The following is a 24,988-nucleotide window of genomic DNA, read 5'->3' on the forward strand; positions in this document are numbered from 1 at the left end:
AAAACATACAGTATCATCCAGTATCATATACAGTATACGCATATTAGTTGGTGAAATTCAGTAATTACATTCCAGTTAAAACTCATTTTTGTTGTACAGAGCAGCAAAAATGCCCTTAAAAAGTGCATGAAATATTAACCAGTATATTTAAGATTTCTGTAGCATGAGAAAGGTGCACAGAACACCAGCACATTGTAGTTATTGTGCATTCAGCGGTACAAGTCATTTGAGGTTCAGTGCTACCTCAGGGGGAGCTCTAGATCCACAGTTAAGTTTTTAAACAGCTTAGTTTTTGATTTCCAGAATAGAAGGGTTGTGGTCCAGAATAGATAAAATTATCTTGTCCATGTATTGCCTGAGTCTGAAGTTTATCTCCTCTTGTTCTTTGAGGGCTTCCATCAACTGTGGAAATCAAAACAATTTTAGAATTTTACTGGACTGGTTAATTGGACCTGTCAATGCATTATACGTTTCAAATAAAATGGAAAGTTCACTGAAAAAAAAATAAAAAAAATTGAATGAGATTTGAGAACTTCCGAGAAGGTCAAGATTAACACACACATACAACTTTTTGACATGTTCCTATTATTGGTGGTTTCAGAAAACTTTTGTCCCAATTATCCTAATGGACATTTTGGAACACATTTTATTTGATTTCTCATTTTGTGCTCCTCAGAAGACAGAAAGCTCATTCATTAGTAGAGTTTAGTTTTTGTTTGCTTGTTTGTTTTTTCCTCCTCCACTAGAATGGTATGAAATTGAGTAAATTACATAATTTATATTTTTGTGTGAACTATTCCTTTAAGAACCTCACAAAATTCATATATTGTAAATGGCACCAGAGGCCCTTTTCAGAGAATGTTCCAGAAAAAAAAAGTGCTTAATACTCTTTTATTACTCACAGGGTACACATTAACGGATGTTTTTATTCATGGACTTCCTCTAGGATTACTTTTATCACTAGATCAAAGTCATGTACTCTTTGAGTGCAATATTCAAATCAAAGTCCTCACTTATTTTACCTGATCACGGGAGACATGATCAATCTCCATGGCCAGAGACTGCGCTTTTGTCTGTGTGGCAAACAGGTTTTTGGCCTCATGGAGGCTCAGACTGAGAAGCTGACCATTTAGATCTTCATTCTGTTCCCTCAGTTTCTGGTTCTCCTGTGATAGGAAAGAGTGTAGAGTTAAAATTTACATCAAAAGAGTTGTCTTGCTTTTCCCTTTCCTTATTAGCCTCTTTCACACAGTAATACCAGTAAATTGCCGTAAAATTACCGGAACGACTTTACCAGTAAATTCAAAAATGCGCTGTTCACACAGTCAACAACATTCCGTCTTTTTGCCGGAAAAGCACCATTCACACATCCATTCCAAAATACCGGTAAATTCTGTGACGTCATTAACCTCTAAACAGCTGCGCTTGTATTTTTAAACATGGAGGGTAATACATGGTCAGTATTTCTGTTGATGGCTTCATTTTTTGTTTCAAACTTTAGTATTCTTGCAACTGCTTTTGTTACAGAGACATCGTAATAGACGACTGGTTTGAATAGCCTAATTATACTCACCATTAATAAAACACCTGATGCTGTAGGGAGCTGACCAATTTAGTGAAATTCGTCTTGAAAGGATTAATAGCACAATGAAGCGGCGATTGTAAATTGCAGTCTGTAAGACGCGCGACATGGCAGAAAAGGTGCGTTCACAAATGTAAACTATATGCTGATCCAAATTAATATCAAATAGGCTAGTATATCAGCGCAGATAAACAGTTCTGCGTTCAAATTGAGTTAAAAATATGTTGCAAAGTACCGGAAAAAAGTAATTACCATGAATGTGACAGAGGGAAATAGAAAAAAAAAAAATATATATATATATATATATATATATATATTTATATATATATATATATATTTGAATTATTTACTAATAAACTAGTGTTTTCTGAGTCTGTGTCCCAAGGATGAAGTTGCCTGACTTGTCATCTCCTTATTAGACACGCATTCTATATGGATTATGATTGTAATAAAATAGTTTTTTTGTTTGTTTGTTTGTTTTTATTATTTCGTTAAGTAGTAATTTAAAGCTTTCTACTGATATATGTATCATGTCTGTGAGGCATGTATTCGCTGAGTTTCGGTTTATTTTTGTAAGCGCTCCTGTTCAAGACAAGACGGCAGAAAGCATGTTTATTTTCTTTATTTTATATTTCTTTATTTTATATTATTATCTCGCTGGCACCTATATGTCCCAAAAAAGCGTGCTTTATCTTGCAATTTCCGCACAAAATATTCGATATAGTGTACATTTATATGGGTTTAACGTTAAAACATCGTTACATGCTTGAACTGTTTTATATCTTTAGATTTTATTTTAGACAATTCGTGATGATTTGAGAAGGCTAAACTGATCAAACAGGCTATGATCAACTTTCCCTCTCTGTGCTGGCCGCTTGTTACTTTAAAAACAAAACTTATAGGCCTGTTTAACGATCAAAAACTGCTCCAAACATACAAAACTGAACTATTTTAATAGCTGAAACAGTATTAGCTGTTTTGGGAGAATAGGGGAAAAAGACGGGCTGAACATCCTCAAGTGTTGCGGGGCAAACTGAAAGTTGATGCCGAATGTCCAGCACTCTTCGTCACTGCTCCGACTTCTCGTTTGTACCCTATGTGTTTTTCCCTAGGTACAAACTAAAATAAGTTGTAAAACTTAAAAGTTTTTATTTTTTATTATTGTGTTCGACATGATGGGTCGCGTGTGATTTCATGACGTGCCGCGGGTTGAGATCCACTGGTTTAGAGCTACATGATTTGTGGAGTAGCAGTATCCCCAAATAGATTGACAAAATTCATAATAGGAACAAGAAATACTTCCACTACTACTTCGTTTGTGATGGTCGTCTATTTTTTAGATATTAAGACGCAATGTTTTCAGTTTATTGATGACCTGACTTTGTCCTGTGAATGCATTGCTCTTGGAGACAGTTAACAGTTATTTTATCATACGTCACTGCATCACTAACAGTTCCTCTCAATTGATGACAAATTTCTTCATCCGCCCGGATAAGGAGGAGCGCTTTAATTTCACTGTCGCTTCAGTTGGATGACATTTATTTAATTTTCTTAAACGGTGCGTGAATGCGTCACATTGTTATGATTGGCCCGGAGTAGACGTCTTACGTCACCGCGTTCTGAACTCGTACGTACTCATACCGGTAATTTTCCTTCTGTGTTCACACAGAGCAGAATTCCGGCAACTTACTGGTAATGTTACAACTTCTCATACCGGTAAATTGCCTGAACGAATTTACCGGTATTTTTTAAAAGATCCTGTTCACACATGATCTCTTTACGGCAATTTACCGGTAATTTTCCGGAAAAGTCTGTATGTGTGAAAGGGCTTATTGTGGCCTTGTTAACTAAAACAAGAGAAGTTGGTTAGGCCAGCTTCTGCTGGCAAAAGAAAGCAGAAGTTTGCAAATTATGAAAATCTTGTTTGAGATGGTTATGCAATTACTGTAGATTAGAAAAAATACCAGATCTTATTACAACAGACATAAGCCAAACTTGATACTATACTAAATCTTTAGTTTTACAATAATGCGGCAGCATTAGCTACATTACTTTATACCACAATTAGTTCAAGCCCCCTAATTTGATTGGTCAAGTGGTGTCCAAGTGTGCTCATATTTAATATAATAGCACTGGGCCATTTCACTATTTGTATCACTCCAACTTATGTGAATGGAGTTTTGCATGGGTGAGGAGTGGGGTTTTGTTTTCTTTAAGGCTGAAGCATCAGTGGAGTTTAGGAAATGAAAAATTAGAGCTGTATGAAAACAGAAAGCTCTGAGAAACATGTCTGTGGGTGAAAGGTGATATTGATGATGTTTAGAATAAAAGCATTCTGTGGTATTGTGTAGTTATCCCCTTCTTTTGACAGGAACACGGAACTACAAAATCTATCACCTACAAAATAAGTGTGGCTATGTTAGATGTTATATGAGAAGACTCCTTGTGAATGAACAAATTAGTGGTTAATTAAATTATATTAAGTCTGCACAGGGATAAAAGTTTACCATCAGACTCGGACAGAGTTGTGTCACAAGCTTTTGAAGGTCAAAGGGCATGTCCTTGGATACGTTCCTCTGCATGTACACAGAGTGGACAAGATTAAATAAGAGACAGATCATTAAAAAAAAAAAAGTTTATTTTGGTATCATTGTTTTCTGGTGCTTTCTTTGCTTTTTAAAACAAAAAGTGGAGACTGTTTCTAGAGGAAATATACTTTTCCAGTTATATCACATCCAGTTCCAAGAGGTTAAAAAGTAATAACATTTATAAAGAAAGTAATCCTTTAAAGGTTTTTTTTTTCTTAAATGATAATGCTAAATAATTTGCACTAGTGGTCGACCGATATATTGGCCGATATTTGGCATTTTTTTCAAATATCGGCATCGGCTGATATGTTTTTCTGCCTGGCAGATGTGTTCGAGGACTTTTATTTTGATGACGCTGAGAAAAGCAGCGCCTGAGCGCACAGTGCTCACATTCTCCCTCTTGTTCGCTGTCGTCATTAACAGTTCTGTCTAATATGGATAGAAGTCTGTCAAATAATCAGATAGAACATTTAAAAAAGGAATTAAATGTATTACAAAAGTATTATAACGATTGCTTTTATATTATTAGTAACAGAAAGGCAAACATTATAATACTTTCTAGTTTGCCGTCAGCATTAAGCAAATAAGCATTTATATAATTTAAACAAATCTTTGAATGGCTAATGAACGTTTAATTTCACAAACCTTGTGAAGTGTGCATTTTTATCCAGCATGACCGCGTGTTCTCTATGTGACCGTCGGTCCGTGTGAATTGAATGCATTAAACTTTAAACTCGTGATTTCAAATTATGCTGCGCATTATGCATTTGCTCACTGTCAGATAAGTGAGTGCTGTAGGTAAAATGAGTGTTAGACAGCTTTCCAAGATATCGGCTGTCAAAAAAACAATATCGGTTGACCACTAATTTGCACTCATTTTTGCACTCGTTTCTAAGAGATCTGACTACACAGAACTACCATAGCCAAAGCCATAGGAAATAGATCTGCTAAAGTTACCGGTTTTCCATCTCTCTCACCTGTTTTAGTCTCTTGACCTCCTGTTCCAGCTCATTCTCACGTGTTCGTGTGCTGTATTCTGATAGGCTAATGGAAGATCTGCGGCCATGCCCCATTCTTTCTGCCTCCAGCTTGTATATTTGGAGGTGCTCCAGTTCTCGCCGAAGGCCTTCTATTAGCTAAACATCAATAAAAGAGAAAACATAAAAATAAGAAGCACTAGGCTACTGAACTGATAACATTACTATTTTATACATGACAGTCAAGGTCATGGTTGCTGTATAGCCTTTAGGCAGAATACAACATAAAGGTATAGCTCTGGACTAAATTAATATATTAATTTCAATATACTAGTGAATTGTCATTTCTATGTTTGTGGAACAACTTCTCAGTGTTTGACTTGTATGCGTGCATGTTAAGGTTATGTTCAGTTGTGGTTTTTAAATACACAATCCTGTGTACTGAGGGGAGGCCGAATAAAGGTGCCCAATGCTCTGCCACTCTTTTTCTATCTGTACATATAATTTTGTGTGATTTCATACATTTTAAAACAATTGGCACAAGAAGACAACCTGAGCTTTTGACAGCTTCCTGAATAATAATAATCCTGAATAATTTACTTGCTTGCCATTTCTGAAATTAATTTCAGAATTATTTTGCAATTTTGTCCACTGAAAACGTACAATCTATCATATACAATCTTACCTCCTGCATGGTATCCCTTTCCCTCTGAAACTCATTTCTGTTCTGTCGTAGCTTGTCCATCATCTTCTTGTACAGATCCATCTCATCCTTCAACCGTAGGCTTGTATCCTCCAGCTTATCCGTCAACCGCTGTCTCTCCTTCAGATACACAAACAAAAATTGTATGCATAGTCAGTTAGGTCAATTGCTGGTCATTCATTTATCTATATATTACTACTGGGTAATTTTTTTGTGACCCAATATTTAAAAATAAGCTTGATGTAATATTTTATTAGATACAATCAAAACTTTGTTTTTTTTTTCAGCTATGAGCACTTTTGGTTCTATGTTTATTTAGAAAAACACTTTTCACATGCTATACTTCTTTCATAGTCAAATGTTCATGTTGTAATTTTTTTTTCAGTTGGCAAAACCATACAATCTTAGTCAATAGTCTAATTTTCTCTTAAAAAAAAACATTAAATCAGTTTATGTATAATAAAAATATCCTACCTCATCCAGTTTCTCTGACTGGGCTTTAAGTCTGTTCATGTTTATTGCCATCTCTCCATTTTCTTCCTCTAGCTTGTATACTCTGCCAGTGGGAAAAAAATTAAATAAAATGAGCCATCCATCATACTTTTGCAATAAACCTTGACTGCTATATACAGTAGCCCTGAGAATCAAAATCTCTAGATGGAGATTTCTGGATGAAATGTAATGGTTCCTTCAGTGGCTCAACACCCTCATGAAGGACCCTTTGAGACTGCTTTATAATGCACTAACAATGGAAGAAGTGTGAGACAATGGAGTATAAAACCTCAGAATAAAATGAAAAGCATTGTAGTATTTACTGCATGAAAAAAAATAATAGTATTATTAGTATATTTATTTGCCCTGCTTTCCAAAAAAAAAAAAAAAAATTCTAAACATCCAAAATACACCAAGACAAATTTACTTAATTCTAATTTGTTTTCAAAACACACAATTAAGTTTTTTTTTTTTTTTTTATCCCACAGGCAAATAAATTAAAATTTATATAATAGATTTAGTTAGTTTTAATTTTCCCTGTTTCGTTAGATATATGAAAAAGTATCTTGTTTTAAAGATGTTTGGATAATTTAACTGGAAAACAAGAAACAAAAATGCAGTTCTGGTCTTGGGATGAGCCAACCGATTTGTGAGCAGCTCTATCTGTGTGTTTTTGTCTTTCTCCAGTCGGCTGTAGGCCTCTCTGTGTCTCCTGAGCTCCTCGTCCATCATGTTCTCCGCTTTGACCTCCTGGTCTTTTAGCTGCTCCTCCAACTCGTTAATCCTGTTGAAGCACAGTCCTCATCAACATCATGAATATTTTGTCAGTCATGCTGAGGCCCACTTTTAACATTTAACAAATCCAAAACTTTTGTTAGGACTATTTTCATGGAAGGTTTTGCTTGTGGAAAGAATCTGCTCTTTAAAGAGACTTGTATTCAAATAGATGTGCATACAATATAGTTCCAATGAATAAGTGGGTGACTGATTAGCCATTTACCTGTGAACCAACTGTATGTTTTCCTGTTTCAGCTTCGACTTGACATTCCCATTCATCAGAATCTCATTTTCCAGCTCTGTCACTTTCTTGTCCAAGTAACTCACCTGTAGCAAAGTAACAATATATGCCAATCTTACAGTAAGCATAACCGTTGATCTGCACGTAGGTTTGTGTACAAACCTATAGTGATCCTGATTCAAATAAAAAGGGGTGAGGGGAAATTTTATTTTCAACTATGAGCACTTTTGGCCATTTGAACATTTAAAATAAACAAATTTTTCACACACCATCTAGTTTATTTAATGTGTATACTAACATGGTCCAACAGTGGACATGTATCGCAGCTGAATTCTGTAATTTTTCTGAAACATCATAATCCACGATTTCCACTACAACGCTACTTCCACCGTTTCTTCAATTATGTACTTATGTTTGTGTATTGTATTGTCTTTATAATGAACATTACATTTTAATGTATTATTTGTGGTTGTGGAATTATATACACTGGGTGGGTCTGTGTGTGTGTGTACATACACACACACACACACACACATTTCATTGAAACAATTTTCTGAAAATGTTCTATATTTCAAGATTGAAAAGATGGAAAAATCCTGAAATCGGTTTTTAAAGTAAAATTAAAACCAACCATTGGGACATAATAATGCACACCCAGATACAGACAAAATCCAATCTAATTCATCAGCATCACCTAAACCCATCTGACCCCCTGGATTAAGAAGCTTACATCTACGGATGTGATTTCCTGAGCGCAGGTCAGGACTAAGCATGTTTTAAAAGACACTCTAAAGACAGTCAGCATTGCTGATGCAGTCTGCACAGGGCTGTGTTCAGGAAGGAAGTGAGTGTGCTGTGAGGGGATTTTACCTTCTCAGTAATATCTGTTTCACTGGAGTCAATGCTGTCATGGAACAAATCCTCTGTGCTGCCGTTACTACTGCTGAGGTTACTGTTGTGGAGCAGCTGCCTGTTGGTCCAAAATACACATGTAAACAAGATAAGTGAGTGATAAAATATAATGCATCACAATGACATTACAATTACCTTATATTTTGTTTCATCCCACACCGCACCAGTTAATTATTTGCACCCTCACCATTCAGATCCCATGCTGAGAGCTATATTTTGCAAGAGGAACGTCCCACTTACCTATCTGCTCAGACCTATGGATGGATTGGACTACACTGCAGTATCAATACTACTACAAACTACACTACCCATGCTGCATCACTGCAGCAGACCACACTTCTATATTCCATGCCTGAGCATCTATAGGAGTACTGCAGTGACTAGGGAGAGAAGGGACTAACCAGTACAGGCACTGTGAGAACTGAAGTGTCCGATCCAGTCGACCCACCTACACAGAACCAAACAGCACTCATCTAAAAGACAAAAGTGCATGCGCAGACACACACACTATTCTCTTGGGCCACTTGCATTAGCTTCTGAAAGCTGTAATCTTTCGTGTACACAAATTAACATTTACATAACTCTTCTGCAGAGTCCAATCTTGGTTGTCACTTTATTTTATTGCTGTGTTTCATACTCATTAAAAGCAATGACTTCACACATGAGGAACCATTATACAAATTACACACATTGGTTTCTCTCTGTGGTTCTGCTTTCTCCCGCTCTCATAAACTCAGGTCAGGTGTGGCAGGCTACTTTCATCTTGTCACTGTGATTTAGAAAAGGAGACTGGTTGCCAAAGGGACAAGAAAAACCATCATTCACCTACACAATTTTTACCACCCAGCGTTTACACTCCCACACATCATTTGATCAGATTTTTGCAATTAAACACAAAGGGAACTGTCAATAGCAGTGATACCCATCCAGGGCTAAGCCTGGAACCTTAATGAAAATCTTTTTTATATCTATAATATTAATAATTAATCATTTTCAAGCAGATTCAGACTAATGAGAGAGATATGGTGTTCTCATTACCGCAATTGTCAGATTTCATACTATATTTCATTTGTGCTGATATGAGGAACAGTTCCGATTTGATGTACCCTTACTGAGGGGCTGCTGTGGTACATAAGACAAAAAAGCAGGGCAGATCTAGAGCACATATTCAGGGAATTTTCTATGGTTATGTGTTTCTACTGTATTGTAAATCTTCAAGTGACTTATCACTGGAGTATAAAGTTTCACTAAAACCATCTCAATTAAATTAGAACTGATATTCCTTTCTTAAACTGTCTTTACCTCATGGTTAATATTGCCAGCTTAATATTGACATCACAGATTCATATAACATGTATTTAACCACATGGTGCTCACAGTCAAAGCAGCGAGGGAGTTGGAAACAAGCACAGTAATGATTAACAGCATAGACTACACAAACAAACACGGAGCAGAGTGATATTGATTGACCTACCTTCCAAATGCAGTGCTGGAGATCTTTCTGTTTGGGCTGGAAAACAAACAGAAGATAGCCAATTAGAAACTTCATATTAACAGGTGTAAATCCCTTAGTTTGATATTTACATTACATTCTTGCTGAAAAAAAGTTAAGAAATATAATAAAAAAATATATTTGTACAACAATTAATTGAATGGCAGTTCAACATATACTATATGATAACATATATGATTTTAATCAAGATGGTCAAGTGCTCTGATGTGGAACAGATCAAAATCACCAAATTATAGGGTGTTACAGACATGCTTGTTAATTATATGTTATATATGATAATAATTCTCCAAACAAAAACATCAGATTTGTGTATCTAATGCTTTTAAAAAGTAATGGGACACCAAATTATACCTTTATTAGAGGCATTTAACCCAGATACACTCACAACATATTTCAATATACAGTAGTGTCGGCCCTGAACATCAGCTCACATACCTCCAGCTTTAAAGCTCACAAAAAATCTTTGAATAGAGTTTGTTACATTGCTTAAATATACAACTGCTACAAATATAAAACTTGCAGTTACTCAAGTTACTGGAGAAGAGATCAACACAACAAAAGCAGAAAGCAACTGAAGGATGTGACTGTTAATGGTTTCCTTTCTATAAAACTATAAAACTGTTAAAGTCTTCACTGTCCACTCAAAACTATTAACAAATATGAATAATTTCTACAGGAAAGCACATACTAAAGATTCATACACAAAACTCTCTCCTGCTCTCTCTCATACACACACACAGAGTTATTGCCGACATAGCTTTTTCTAGCAGTGACAGAATGAGGTGTGAACTAATGCATTTCTTGAAGCAGCCTGCTGACAGGGCATTCAGCTTTCATTCCTCCTCTCTATCATGTAGCCCAGTCTTTTTTTTCTGTAGTTTTTTTGTATAGTATGGCACTCTCTTCCCCAAAATCCCTCTGTTTATCTGATCCAATTCCTAGTTGATACTCTGTTTTGAGAGGGTAAGATATGAGGAGCCAATTACAAGCCCTCTCAAAATAAAAATACTAAAATGTTAAAGTAAACTCACTGGAAATCTTTGAAACTGGCAGAAGAGAAAAGGATCGAAAGTATCCAAAGCCTCAGAAGGGTTTTCCTGTTTGTTCGTGTATGAATGTGAGTAAGAATGATTCAAAATGCAGAATGCACCGAGTCAGATAAACATGAGGATATGTGTATAGTCTGCTTCCAGATGCCTAATAAAGCTCTAATGGGCTCCTAAGTGGTGGGCAGAATGATGTTTGGAAAATAAGTGAATCATTAATGGTGCAGAGAGGCTGCAGCAAGATATCAGAGCTCCTCCACCTCAGTTTTGTTCTCATATACTCACATTAACTCCTTGAGGAACACACTGCCTCTATTACACTGTCACTTTCATTTTGTCTATTGTAGCCCTCAAGAAGACAATAAAGAACTGATAACCACTAATCCTCCCAATGTGTCTCTAATGTGGATCCCAAGCCACTTAAAGCTTATTTCCCAGATGTGAGGGATCACTCTTTTACATTACTGAATAGAAACTAGACAAGTCAATAACCATTTAACCCTTATATCGTACTCGGTTACTAACGTAACCTCGGTTCTCTCTAGAAGAGGGAACGAGTACTGCGTCTTAACTAAGACGCTACGGGAAAAGTCTCTTTTCACGAAATACTGAAGCAAAAAATTATCCTTAATTTTGAATTTTTGTAAAGTGCATTAGCAGCAGTACACAGCCATAGGCGAGACGGCTCGCTCGCTCATTGGCTGCTCTGCGGCAAGTGCACAGCCTATCGAGCGCAGGCTGATGCCATTTCAGACCAATAAGGGCGCTTCGCGCCCTTCACGCCACTTCCCGCCGAAACGGGTGTGGCCCAACCTTATAAAAGGAGCTCGAAAAGGCTGACTCACCTGATTTATTTCATCGCCGAAGCGAACCAGAGTGAATCGTACGCACGACAGAGAACGCAGTACTCGTTCCCTCTTCTAGAGAGAACCGAGGTTACGTTAGTAACCGAGTACGTTCTCTTACGAGAGTTCTCTCGTACTGCGTCTTAGCTAAGACGTTACGGGAACCCCATGTAAAACGCCCAGGATTTACAGTGCACAGTCACCCGAGGGACTCACAGAGAGCCCAGGACAGGAGAGGGGGGGAGCCCTCCGTCCCATATCTAGCAGCACCCGTAGATGCGGCAATACAATCATCACACAGTCGAGGCAAGGCCTGACCAATGTGGCAATGCGGGTCTTACGCAATACTGCCCATATAACAGTCGGCAGCGCATAACGCTCACGAACTCAGAATTCCCATCAGGGCCCTGATTTGGCTATACCGACAGCAGTCTTGCTTGCAAGGCGGGAACCTCCAGGTTATAGAACCTGATAAATGTAGACGGCGAGGCCCAACCTGCCGCCATACATATATCCTACAAGGAGATCCCAGTAGACCACGCCCACGACGAGGTGACGCCCCTCATGGAGTGTGCTCTGATGCCCAGTGGGCACTGAAGGCCCCTGGAAGCATAAGCCAACGCTATGGCGTCAACTATCCATCTGGATAGAGTCTGTCTCGAAACAGCCATTCCCTTGGAACATCCACTGAATGAGACAAACAGCTGCTCAGTCTGTCGAAAGACAGCGGAGCGAGACACATAAGCTCTTAAAACCCTAACAGGGCAAAGAAGACTCGAGTCTCCATCCTCTCCTGACACCGACAGGGCAGACAGGGCAATAACCTGAGCCCGAAACGGCGTGTTGAGGGACTTTGGCACATAACCGTGCCTAGGTTTGAGTATGACCCTTGAGTCATTAGGCCCAAACTCCAAGCACGACTGGCTCACCGAGAGCGCGTGCAGGCCACCCACATGCTTCACTGAAGCGAGAGCCAACAAGAATACCGTCTTGAACGACAGATGCTGGAGGCTAATCGATTGGATAGGCTCAAAAGGGGGACCCTTCATGGCCTCCAAAACCGCCGCAAGGTCCCGTATAGGGACTGACGGAGGTCTGGGAGGATTCAGCCTCCTAGCTCCTCTAAGGAAGCGGATGACCAAATCGTTCCTTCCTATTGACTGACCGAGCGCTGTTTCAGAAAACGCTGCGATGGCCGCCACATAAACTTTGAACGTGGATGGGGCTCTGCCCTTATCCAACAGATCTTGTAGGAAGGAGAGAACCTCCGCCACCTCACAACTAAGGGGTGAACATCCCCGAGCTGTACACCAGCTGGAGAACACAGACCACTTCGAGGCATACAACCGTCGTGTCGATGGAGCTCTAGCCTGAGTGATGGTATTTAGCACTCCCACTGAGAGATCAGCGGGTAACCGTTGAGCGCCCACACATGGAAGGACCACAACTCCGGTTGAGGGTGCCAAATCGAGCCCCTGGCCTGCGAGAGGAGGTCCCTCCTCAATGGCACTGGCCACGGGGTGATGCCTGCTAACCGCATCAAATCTGGGAACCATGGTTGGTTCTTCCAAAAAGGTGCTACAAGCAGTATAGAACATCTTGTTTCTCTCACCCGTTCTATCACCTGCGGAAGGAGGGAGACGGGAGGGAAAGCATAAAGCGGGCAGCACGGCCATCTCCGTGACAGCGCGCTTTTGTTCTTGGAAAAGAACGCGGGGCAGTGAGCGTTTTCGTGGGACGCGAAGAGGCCCATCTCCGCCCTGCCAAATCTCTCCCACAACAGCCGGACTGTTTGCGGGTGTAGAGACCATTCGCCCGAGGGAATGTTGCTTCTGGACAGCCTGACTGGACCCAGATTCTGTAGCCCAGGCACATGAACTGCCCTCAGCGAGCGCAAGTTGCGCTGAGCCCAAACCAGGAGGCGTTCCGTCAGCCTTTACAGGTTTCGGGACCCGAGACCGCCCTGGCGATTTATGCAGGACACCACAGACATGTTGTCCGAACGGACTAAGACGTGGAGGCCCTTGATTCGGGGATAAAAGCGCGTCAGCGCGTTCTCCACTGCCAGCATTTCCAGACAGTTGATATGTTGGAGCTTTTCCCGTTCTGACCACAGGCCAAAGGACGGTCTGTCCTCGAGCAGCGCTACCCATCCCGAAGTGGAGGCGTCCGTCGACACCATCTTCACTTTCGAGGAAGTCCCCAGGTTTACACCTGATTGGTACCAGTCGTTTGCTGACCAGGGTTTCAGGGCTGTAACGCAGCCCTGATTGACCTTGAGACGCAGACGACCACATACCCGTGCTTTCAGCCAGAACTGCAGGGGGCTCATGCGGAGCAGGCCCAACTGCAGAACCGGAGATGCTGAGGCCATGAGACCCAGCATCTTCTGACATTCCCTGAGCGAAACGGTCGCGCCGCAGCGGAGAGAACTCGCCACGCGCTGAATGTCCAACGCGTGCTGTGGTGACAGCCGCGCCGTCATGGAACGTGAGTCCAGAGCTAAACCCAAAAACAGTATCGTCTGAATGAGGTTCAGCGAACTCTTCATCCAGTTGACACTGAGACCGAGTTTCTCGAGGTGATCGAGTAAAACGGCCCTGTGCTCCACTTGTGATTGAGCCGAATCAGCCAGTCGTCCAAATAGTTCAGCACTCGCATGCCTCTGAGTCTGAGAGGAGCGAGCGCTGCGTCCATGCACCTCGTAAACGTACGAGGAGCTACGGACACGCCGAACGGCAGGACTGTAAGCTGGTATGCCTGGCCCTTGAAGGCGAATCTTAAATATCCCCTGTGACTTGACGCTATCTGTATTTGAAAATACGCGTCCTTCAGATCTATTGAAATGAACCAGTCTCCTCTGCAAATATGCACGAGGAGCTTCCTGGTCGTAAGCATTCCGAAACTGCGTTTCACCAATGCCTTGTTCAGCTGTCTTAGATCCAGTATGTGCCTGAGACCCCTAGAAAGCATCTGCTGTACAGCAACAGTCACAATCCCTGGAACTGAAACAGAGGCGCACTTAGGTGAGAGTTCGGCAGCGGCGACTCGTACACCGGCGCTTTCCTAGGACGGCTTCGGGGCTCCCGGCCTCACCGTAATCCTCTGCCGCGGTCCCGGCTTTTGTGTGCAGGCAAGCGGGCAACCGTGCAGGCTTGCGCGTTGCAGAAAACGCTGAGACAGTCACAATTCCTGGAACTGAAACAGCGGCGCGCTTGGGTGAGAGCTCGGCCACAGCGGAACTCGTACACCGGCGCTTCGATGAAGCAGCTATCGTGTGTGGTGCAGACGCAGCCTGCTCAGCAGCAGAAAAGATTCGCGCGAGCAGAGGTGACGTCATGCAGCAGGCTTTAGATGACAACACCGCTTTCGTCTGCCATCCAGCAGACGAAGACAAAGGTGCGTCGCTATCGCCTGTTCCACTGGCGGAAGTGACTGGTAGTTCCTGTTTTTAGCATCATCCAGTATGGAGAATGCTAGTGAGACAGGCGAACGAGTTCGCGCTGAATATGGAGCGTTCCAAGCCTTTGCCACCTCTTCGTGAAGCTCAGGAAGAAATGAGGCGGGCTTTGAGAAGTACGCTCATCCGAAAGGAAACTACCATCCAGCCGGGAACGAGAGGAGGTGCGCCGGTGCAGACCACTCGAGGCCGAGACTCGTCGCGGCCAGCGTGAGCACTCGCCTCGGCTCCTTCTCGATGTCAGCTCGTTTGCTGGGCTTCTGAGCAGAAGGCGCGAGATCCTCGGAGCTCGCCCAGCCCTCACTGCCCGAAGCTAGCAGAGAGCGCGTGTCCTCTAGGGAGAACCTGCGAGCTCGGTTGAGCTGAAGACGGTTCCGGAATCCGCTGGAAGCGGCGCTTATACGGCGCCTCAGCGCAGCGGAGAATGCAGGCTCAGAAAAAAAGGCCAAGCGAGTCCTCAGAGTCACCATGGCAACAGCTTGCAGTGAGGGCATCCGCCGTCAGTGAGCGCGAGCACTGCATGATCTTCACCCAGGCAAGAGACACAGATGACGTACCGGTCTCCCTTGCTGAGTGGGGCTCTGACGAGCCGCAGGAAGGCATCTTAAAAAAGACGCAAGCTCTTTTACGAGTGTGTGTCGCAGGGCGAACACACACACACGCATAAAGAACAGTTGCATATAACAGAATTGAAAGGATATGTGCGCCGGAGAGCGCAGCAGGAACGGCAGTGGAAGGCGGCGAAGGCCAGCAGCTTCAGAAGTGGCTCGTCCCGCTGAGATTCCTATCAGACGGCGCTTGCTTCCTTCGTGATCCAGGGATGCGTGAGCTTCGCTGAAGAGATGAAAAATCAGGTGAGTCAGCCTTTTCGAGCTCCTTTTATAAGGTTGGGCCACACCCGTTTCGTTATTGGTCTGATATGGCATCAGCCTGCGCTCGATAGGCTGTGCACTTGCCGCAGAGCAGCCAATGAGCGAGCGAGCCGTCTCGCCTATGGCTGTGTACTGCTGCAAATGCGCTTTACAAAAATTCAAAATTAAGGATAATTTTTTGCTTCAGTATTTCGTGAAAAGAGACTTTTCCCGTAGCGTCTTAGCTAAGACGCAGTACGAGAGAACTCTCGTAAGAGAACAAAGGTTTAACTCTAACAACAAGTCTTCCTGAAGATGAGCCTACACCCAGTTTTATACCCAGTAAAAAGTATTTTATTACTTTATCTTTCATAACAGATGTAAACTGTAGCCTTTGCAGCACCTGTTGGTTTTGAGATTTTTCAGCCTGTTCTCCAGGTCTTTGAGCAGACTGACCCTCTTATAACACTGAGAGCAAAACACATCCATCTGGTTACCAGCATGGCGCATCTTCCGAGGAGTCTGACCAGCACTGGAGGAATCAGGTAGAGGGAAACCGGGTCAAACACATTTATGGCATATTAAATGAGCATTATGAAAACATTCAATAAACAATATAATTAGAATGTAGAGAGAAAGAAATACAATAGTGAAAACTAAGGAAACAAAAAGAAAAAGAAAATTTCTAGTAAGCCAAGTCTGATAAAAAAATAAATAAAACTCTCCCCCATAGAAGCGTCATGCCTATTCAAACATGCCTCAACAGTTATTTGAGCCAAGTAGATTATATGCAACTCTCCCAAGACTGGGGGATGGTGGTAACACCATCAGTTTGAGCACTTAGAAATTGGGTATAAGAATGCAATTGTTATAATACATGACCACCATCCTTTGAGGGTGGTAGTAGATTGTGTACAAATATAAAGCATTTATATGATGAAAAAAGCTTTCGAGATTTCACTTCTGGGTTATAATATGATTTGCAGTCAGATATGCATATTAGATGACAGAACATGTATCATATGAAGCAGATTATTTTAATTTGATTTTACTACAAATCAACATCTTCCTGATAAAAAAAAAAATGAGGTTGGGTAAAATTTTCCTTTTTTCCTTTTTCAATTCAAATACTGAAAATAGAAGGTAGTAGTTTTGGGGGACAGGTAAACATGTTTAGAACAAGTAAATATGATCAATAAATTAAATGCACAAAAGTTGTTTTCTACTCTGTGCTTATTTATTTATTTATTTTATTTTTTGGGGGCATTGAAAATCCAGCCTTTTGGATAGTGTTTTGGTTAGTGTGTCAGGATAAAAAAGAACCATAACGCTGTATCTCTTGTGAGTGGAAAAGTTTCCCACAGTCAGACAGCTCCATCCATTAATATACAGTGACTAATATCTACATGCTGAAAGAAATCTTGTGTAATGAAGGCAGATATGTGGACTTCTAAAGTAATCATTCTTTCATTTTAAAGTAAATCCCTTTGAAAACAGGCTTTGGAGCAGTCAGAGGGAGAGACAGTGCTGCTGTAGTTAGATATATAAAAAATTAAATAAATAAATGAATAATAATAATAATTAGTAATACACACACACAAACCAACACACCTGGAGGAAACAGAAGAGCCCAGATCTGAACATCCATTAATGCAGATCTCATCATCTGGAAAGGGGCTGCTTGGAATGTAGTCTCCATCCTCTCCTTCTCCATAGTCCTCAAACTGCCCCTCATTTAATGAGGCAGATGAACGCGTAGAATGATCAGATGTCTCGGAGCGATTATACATCTGACCACACCTTGAGAAATGAGAGAAGGAATGGACATTCTAAAAGCATTTATTTTTTGTGCACTTTTCCGTACACTTAGTTTTTTCACTTAATATCAGTGAAAGCAATAATTATTCAATTCATGAATTAATTTGCAAGTCCATGAATTCACCCTTGTGTATACAAAAAAACACTTACTTTTCTCCTGTGAGGCAAAGTCCAATCCCATCCTCTTTTTCTGCAGTTCTGCCTCCATCTGAGATCTCTGACGACAGAGCACTGTCTATTGCACTGTCTCTGTCTGACTCCCTCTCCACCCCTATGCCTTCCTCACCCTCCTCATCCTCGAGCATTGGACTCTCTGGGCACTCCTGGATGGACATGATAACTGGTATCCTGACCTGTCCTGACTGTACGGTCAGAGATTAAACTGTTAGAAAAGTCACACAACACCCAACTTGGTTTACATAAGAATAGAAACATTGATGAAAATATCATGGATGCATGGATGTCTAACAGAAATAAAATCTCTGGGAGTGACAACTAAATTCATCTATGATAATCCTAGCCATATTTTGTTGCCTCACAAGCTGTTGGATATCAACAGTTCCCATTTGATGTTAGTAAAATTAGCTAAGAAAAAAAAACTATTAAACATCTAGTGTTAAATATGTAAATATTCCTTCTATTCATATTGGTATGATACAGTTTTGAAAAATTTTCATACCATTTATACCACATAAATGTAACTAAAAACTGCATGATGTGTTACCATCAAGTAAAAATCATAATCATTATATTCCAAAAAGTTTTAAATATAGTATTCAAGGGTTTATGAATTTACAAAATTATGTTTACATCATTGCGTTTCAGAAAATGACTGACCTTGATACAGTCATGTGGTTAATAATTCTAAATATATTTTATGTTTTTATTTAATTTTTTTGGAACACATGACTTTGACTTTGAAATATAAATAAAAGATTATGCTGTTTAAATATCATAAAATGTCATTCTGTTTATGAGGCGGTTTTATTCATTCTGATATCAGGAAAGTTTTTGTCACCCTGACACTGAATAGCAAATAAAGAAAATACAACAAAGAAATTGAAGTAAACTGCTCGTAATATGTTTTGGTATGAAAATAACAAAAACAAAAGCTAAATGGCTAAACTTGGGCAGAATGGACATAACTGCAAAAGCATAATCTCGTCCCAATTTTTAATCAATCACACACTGCTACTGTGGTTTACTAAACTGGCTCTACAACTCAAACAGTCACTTTTGTAAGTTGAGCAAACAGCAGGTGGGTGTGCGTGTGTGAGAAAAAAAAAAAGAAAAAAAAAAGTTCTTTAGTATTCTGTTGTGCTGAACATGAGGGGGTAGGGATACAAAATGCCAGTGTGTGGTCAGGCTGCTTGAACAGTGAGTGGTCCTACATTCACAGAACAGAAGCAGTGAGCACACACACACACAAACACACACAGATGTTTGAGACACTTATTCTCCCACCTTCTTTTTCAGAAACAAAAGACACACATTTTTCTTTTTGTAGCACAGGATAAAATCAAAACAGGTCACAAAATGTAGGTAATTATGTGCTTTTGTATTTGTGAATAGATATCCTCCTCCTCATAACAGCAGCATATGAGTATGTGTACCTATTGTATGCTTGAGCACCTTATTATAAATGCACAAAACTCGCCGCAACTTGAAACATGACATTCAAAGCCCTGCAGGAAGCTCTTAAACAAATCCACTCTTAAAATGCTAGAAAGTGATCTGTACATGCACACACTGAATGCTTTATTATGCATGTGTGAAACGCACAAAAGGCAATCGCATTTCACATTTCAATGCCCCTTTAGAATAAGATAGCATAATGGTATACAAATAATTTTAACATTCAGAATATAAGTGTATTGTTCATATGTTGAGAACACTTCTCATTAGCAAGCATTACGTAATCCCTTCCTCAGACAATATACCATACATGAAACTGAAAAGGCATGCTGTTCTTTGTGAACCTCTGATACCTGACATGACTGTATGAAAACATAACAATTGTGTTTATGATGACGTAGTTTGTTAAAGTTTCCACCGTTTTCTTTGATCAACTGAAACCAGTTGGTAAACAGAGAATGAGGGCACTTCAAGTAGCCATATCAGGATATCAGGAAAAAAGTGATCAGGAGTTTCTCTCGATATAAATGTTTCAATCACAACACAGTACCAGTGTTGTGATGCTCATTTATTATAATTTATCGATTCATTTATAAAAAAAAAATTCATGTCAATTCTCTCTAAACTTCCATATCCCAGATGATGTAAGATAATATATATATTTGTGTGTGTGTGTGTGTGTAAATATGTTGATATCAAAGAAGAAAAAAAAGAAAGTGTAAACGAGTGCATTTTTTGGCATATTTTAAGTCATGCAGAAAAATGCTGGGAGGGGGGGAGGGGGGTATACTTTTTACTGTATAGTTACACCACATAGTTAGACCTCATTTATGTTCTCATCTCATGATTTTCCCAGCTGTCATGGAGTACATATCTAAAGCTATTTTCAGCACAAACACAATGTGGTTAAGGATTGAAAATCAGTGAAGTAGCAATGACTTATTGTCTAGTCAAGGACGTGAGAGTCTTCCACCAGTCCACTTCGACAGATGGTGGGTGGTAAGTCACAAGCATACCACCCACCAGCCCCTACATAATGCTTTAATGGGTTTTCGACAAACAGCTTCAAGGCCACTGTGGGCAGCTGTTTCATGAATACAGTAAGCAAAACTAAAATGGGCCTAACTAACCATTTGAACATGTACAGTTAGCAGGCTCTAATTTAGACAGAAAGCAAGATAAGCACCAATTATTAAATGACTCGAAACCAGCTGAAGTGAAAAGAGAGAGAGAGAAAAAAACAACAACCTTGTGACTGGTTTTTAACACAATACTAGGATTAAGTAAGACAAGGAAGAGTAAGCTTAAGTTAGCAATCACAAACCTCTCCACCTGCCTCTTACATCATTTTTAGAGAAGTCTGTTTCATGTAGGGTTAAACACTGCTCCCAAAACAACAAACTGGTATAGTCAGGTAATTACATGAACTTCAACAACAGAATTTAGAAAGGTAAACTCATATGATATCACTAAGGAGAAATGATAAAAACATAATCCTTCCCCAGGGCAGAATGGGTACAGCTAAAGACAATGACAGGATCAACAGCGTACATAAGGGTCTCTTGAATACTTTTTGGAATGTAATGTGTCATGTCCGCCTTTGAACCAAAGAGCCCCCGGGCCCTGTTCTCATTTCCATCATATTAACACTTTATCATCATAAGATCCATTAAACTGCTAACTGCCTAGAGAATTCATAGCTATCCTCATCAGGCCTCATTACTAACTAAAGCAAGTCAGACATACAACAGCTCTACAGCGCAAACTCTCTTCAAATTATTGGTTAAGTTCATTAGTTTACACAGTCAATGGCTGATTTTACCTTGGATTTAAATTACTTTTCTTAATCTTTTAGTCTGTATAGGTCCACACACAACATGTGTGTATTGCAGACCGGATCTACAGTACTGTTGTCACAGATTAACCACCAGACTATATCAAGATGTCACTATATCTCAAAAACTATGAGGTTATGAGGTGAAAGTTCGATAGCTAACTAGATATTACAACTTAAAATGTACCATTATAATAACTTCCATGGATTGGACATGCGATATAACTAAAATATTGTTACTTGTTGGTTAAGTTAATGTTCCAGTGGTTCAACATTTGTTTTATAGTCTACATTTTACATTTCTGTTATTTCATGAATTGGTTTATAATCAATGCAGCTTCAGTAAAAAGTAAATATAAAGCAAAAACTGAATATATTACTTTTTGATCCTGCCAAACCAAACTGATATTAACCATACTTACAAGTAACTTTTTTGTTTCCAAAAAAAAGTTTTGTAGTTGTTTTTTTTACATTAAGAAAGAAATAGAAGAAAATCTGACTGTTCCATTAAGCTTGAAGACTTGAATTGCATGAAGTGAGGAGTGGTTACTTTGTGGAGTGATTTCTATGGAATGCTCTTGTTTGTCAGCTGTAAGACCAGAAACTCTTTGAACAATACTAAGTGAACTATGGGAGGTAGCATGATGTCACAACTAAACTAGCTGCACTACTTCTTAAAGATAATTGTCTTATATCGTTGTTATTGATCTATTATTAAAATATCTATTAAACTGGGTAAAGTCAAAACCTTTATTAGATAGACAGTTACATATTCATATACATATTATAAATTTATGTGAGACAGATTAGAGACTGACATTAGAAAAGGGGAAAATAGTTAGACACAGTAAGTTCTAATGAGAATATTCAGACCACTGATTCAGGGCCTGTTCAGCTAAGAGTGAAATCATTTTAGGAGATGGAGAGAATATTCCCAAGAGGCATTTGCACACTGGAACTACTGTGTGTGAGAACAGGCGAGCTGAGATCATATGTAAAAATTTATTGCCATGTAAAACCGGGCGTCTAATATTGCCATATATAAATCTTGACCAAGTGCCCATCTCATGGTATTTTCTTACATACTGAAACTGAACAGAAGTGATGAGTGTATTTTTCATATTTATAATGATAACAGTATAATGTATCATACTGATTCACATTTCTCACTTAGCTGAGGAGACAGTTTCACTCCCACACACACCCAGGAAAAAAACAATAAAGATCATTCAAGGCCAAGCTGATGCACAGGAGCCAATGAGTCACCATCCTGAGATGCACTGCAATTTTTTTTTACAAAAAAAACAAAACAAAATAAAAACACACACACACAACGTGTTCAAATTACAGTTTTGTCAATAGCAAACACTCCTTGCCAAGGCCAGGTTTATGTCCCACATGCATAATTCTCATATTTAAACAGAGTATTTATTTAATGGATCAGCAAAAATATTATATTTATAAACATACTATTTCTGTGTAGTGCTATATGTATAGCGTAGATTGTGCCAGGCCGCTATACTGAAGATGTATTCAGTCATTTTGAAATATACAGCTGGTCTTTGTTTAGACCATGCTGTGCAGTTTGTAAAGTGCACTGAACCCTGCACTGTGCTAAAGTGGTAACTCAAGCTGTAGGGTTTTGTGTGAGAGATATCTTGACACAGAGGTATAGAAAAGATTAATGGGGATTTCAAGAGTAATTTTAATAGCACAGCTGTTAAAGCCAAAAAAGCTAAAATTTCTCAAAGCACGTCTGCTGCTAAATGTCATGCTTATATTGAATAAATGTTGGAGTTCTAAATATCAAATTTCATTTTTGTCTGATTAGTGGTCAAAATATAAAATCGGACAGCTATTCAGAGTGTGCATTTTACACAATACTTTAACTGTGGGGAAAGTCAAGTGGGGAATTAAATTCAAGTATGCCCTGGTCTTGTCGTCTCTATATTTAGCAGACTCAAACTAACTGAGACAGCAGAGAGAAAGAAAATGAAAGGCTGTTTGCGAGGGTGAGAGACAGGTGATATAACAAATGTCAGCGAGATGACAGATAGGGACAGCAGGGCTGCCACAGTCACATTTACAATACTTCCAATAACAATTAACTTTAAAATACAAAGTGACATATTTAAAAAAATCTGCAGCAGTTTTAACATTATTTCATTTGAGATAAACTAGACAGCTACAATTTTAAGGTAATTCTATGTTTGTAGGTTTCAATTACAGACCAGATATTTAAGCAACTGACACCCATATTCACTGACACTCAAATCATATCTAAAACACTCACATAGAATTCATTTTAAATGATCCGTCATGACTCAAGCTGGTCTAGTTACCTGATGAGGTGTGTTCTACGTGTTCCAGGAACACAATTATAGGCAATTATATTATTAAGGCTTACATTTGTAAATTTGTAAAAGTTGTGAGATTACAGTATTTTATTCAACTATTCAAAACATAGTAACAGCCTAGCTTGTAGCAGGTTCTAAAAGTTTTTATGGAAAGTATTCATGTTACAGCATTCTAATATCAATCACTCTCGTGGGACCTTCCACATACAGCAAAATTACATTTATGTTTTGCAGAAAAGTCAGTGTCAAGGTCAGAAAAAACGGTGAAACATAATTTGACCTACATATTGATTATGTCTGCTGCTTCTATAAATTACTTTTTTTAGTTGCCAGCTGCCCTCAATTAACAGTTAATCTCATTACCAACTGACTCCAGGGCAATCAGACAGTTTAACAAACAAGAGAGAGACAGGTACAACATAGAACAAGATTGAAGATCAACAAAAGACATAGTATAGGCATATAAGTGGTAGTAAAGATGTGTGAGAAACAACAAAAAATTAAATGGGAACAAGTAAATGTAATCCATGAGTGAGCAGCACTTGACATGAATTCTTTATATTCTTTATAAGTCCTTTCCTCCTTTTGTCAAACACAATATAAAGAGCTCCTATTACCTTGTCTCTCACAACCGAGTGTCCATGATCTCTTCTTCCACTCCTCACAGTTCACTGTTGACCTCCAACTCAAATCGAAACAGGTGAGGCCTCATCCATTAGTAAACTTCTGTTCAAAAGTCCTTAGCTACTGTAGTCCATAATCAAGGAAGAGAGAGAGAATCCTTATCTGATTATATGCTCATTGCATGAATGAATCTAAAAGTTTCTGAAACTTGTGCTAACACACTGCACAATTCAGACTTGCTTGACCACACAACCTTCCTCCACACACTCACAGAAGCTCTGACAGCAGTTGTGGGTTTCCTACTCTCCCCTTCTCTATCTCTATGGCTGCTGCCAGGCAACCGGCTTCAGGGGAGGTCCTGTGGGTGGAGCTGAAAAAGCTGCACACTAGCTCATGTCTAAAGTATTTACATATGCAGGTACACATACCTAGTCACTGTGGCAACAAGAAGTGCGGTAGTTTGAAAGCTGATGGGCTTTGGGACTTAAAACATTACAAAAACTTAATTCAAGTGAAACATTTTCAGATACAGTTATAAAAAATTATAATAAAAAATCTAAACACATGTAAAGATAACTTTCAAAGGATTTGTATGACCAGAAATGGCACAAAAGGGGAAGTTGGGGGAGATGATATTAATTGCAACACATCACACACAAAAAGTGTCAAACCTCACAATTTCACTTCCGTCCTTGCAAGACAAGTTTGTATTCTGTATTTGCGCTTGATTAAA

The 24,988-nt window shown here is 39.5% G+C and overlaps 1 protein-coding gene across 1 annotated transcript; it reads right to left on the bottom strand.

Moving 5' to 3' along the window:
* LOC132151949 (rab11 family-interacting protein 4B-like) lies at positions 1-24,543 on the bottom strand. Its single transcript, XM_059560518.1, has 13 exons — positions 24,249-24,543; positions 17,956-18,167; positions 17,599-17,787; positions 16,391-16,519; positions 9,747-9,782; positions 8,231-8,330; positions 7,343-7,446; positions 6,986-7,126; positions 6,325-6,406; positions 5,833-5,970; positions 5,148-5,306; positions 1,023-1,166; positions 1-402 (listed from the first exon to the last, which is right to left on the bottom strand). The coding sequence occupies exons 2-13, from the start codon at positions 18,138-18,140 to the stop codon at positions 286-288; spliced, it is 1,524 nt and encodes a 507-aa protein (XP_059416501.1). The 5' UTR covers positions 18,141-18,167; positions 24,249-24,543; the 3' UTR covers positions 1-285.
* Positions 24,544-24,988: the final 445 nt, after the last annotated feature.

Source organism: Carassius carassius, chromosome 10 (assembly GCF_963082965.1).
Source record: "Carassius carassius chromosome 10, fCarCar2.1, whole genome shotgun sequence".
In the NCBI taxonomy this organism is placed as follows: Eukaryota; Metazoa; Chordata; class Actinopteri; order Cypriniformes; family Cyprinidae; genus Carassius; species Carassius carassius.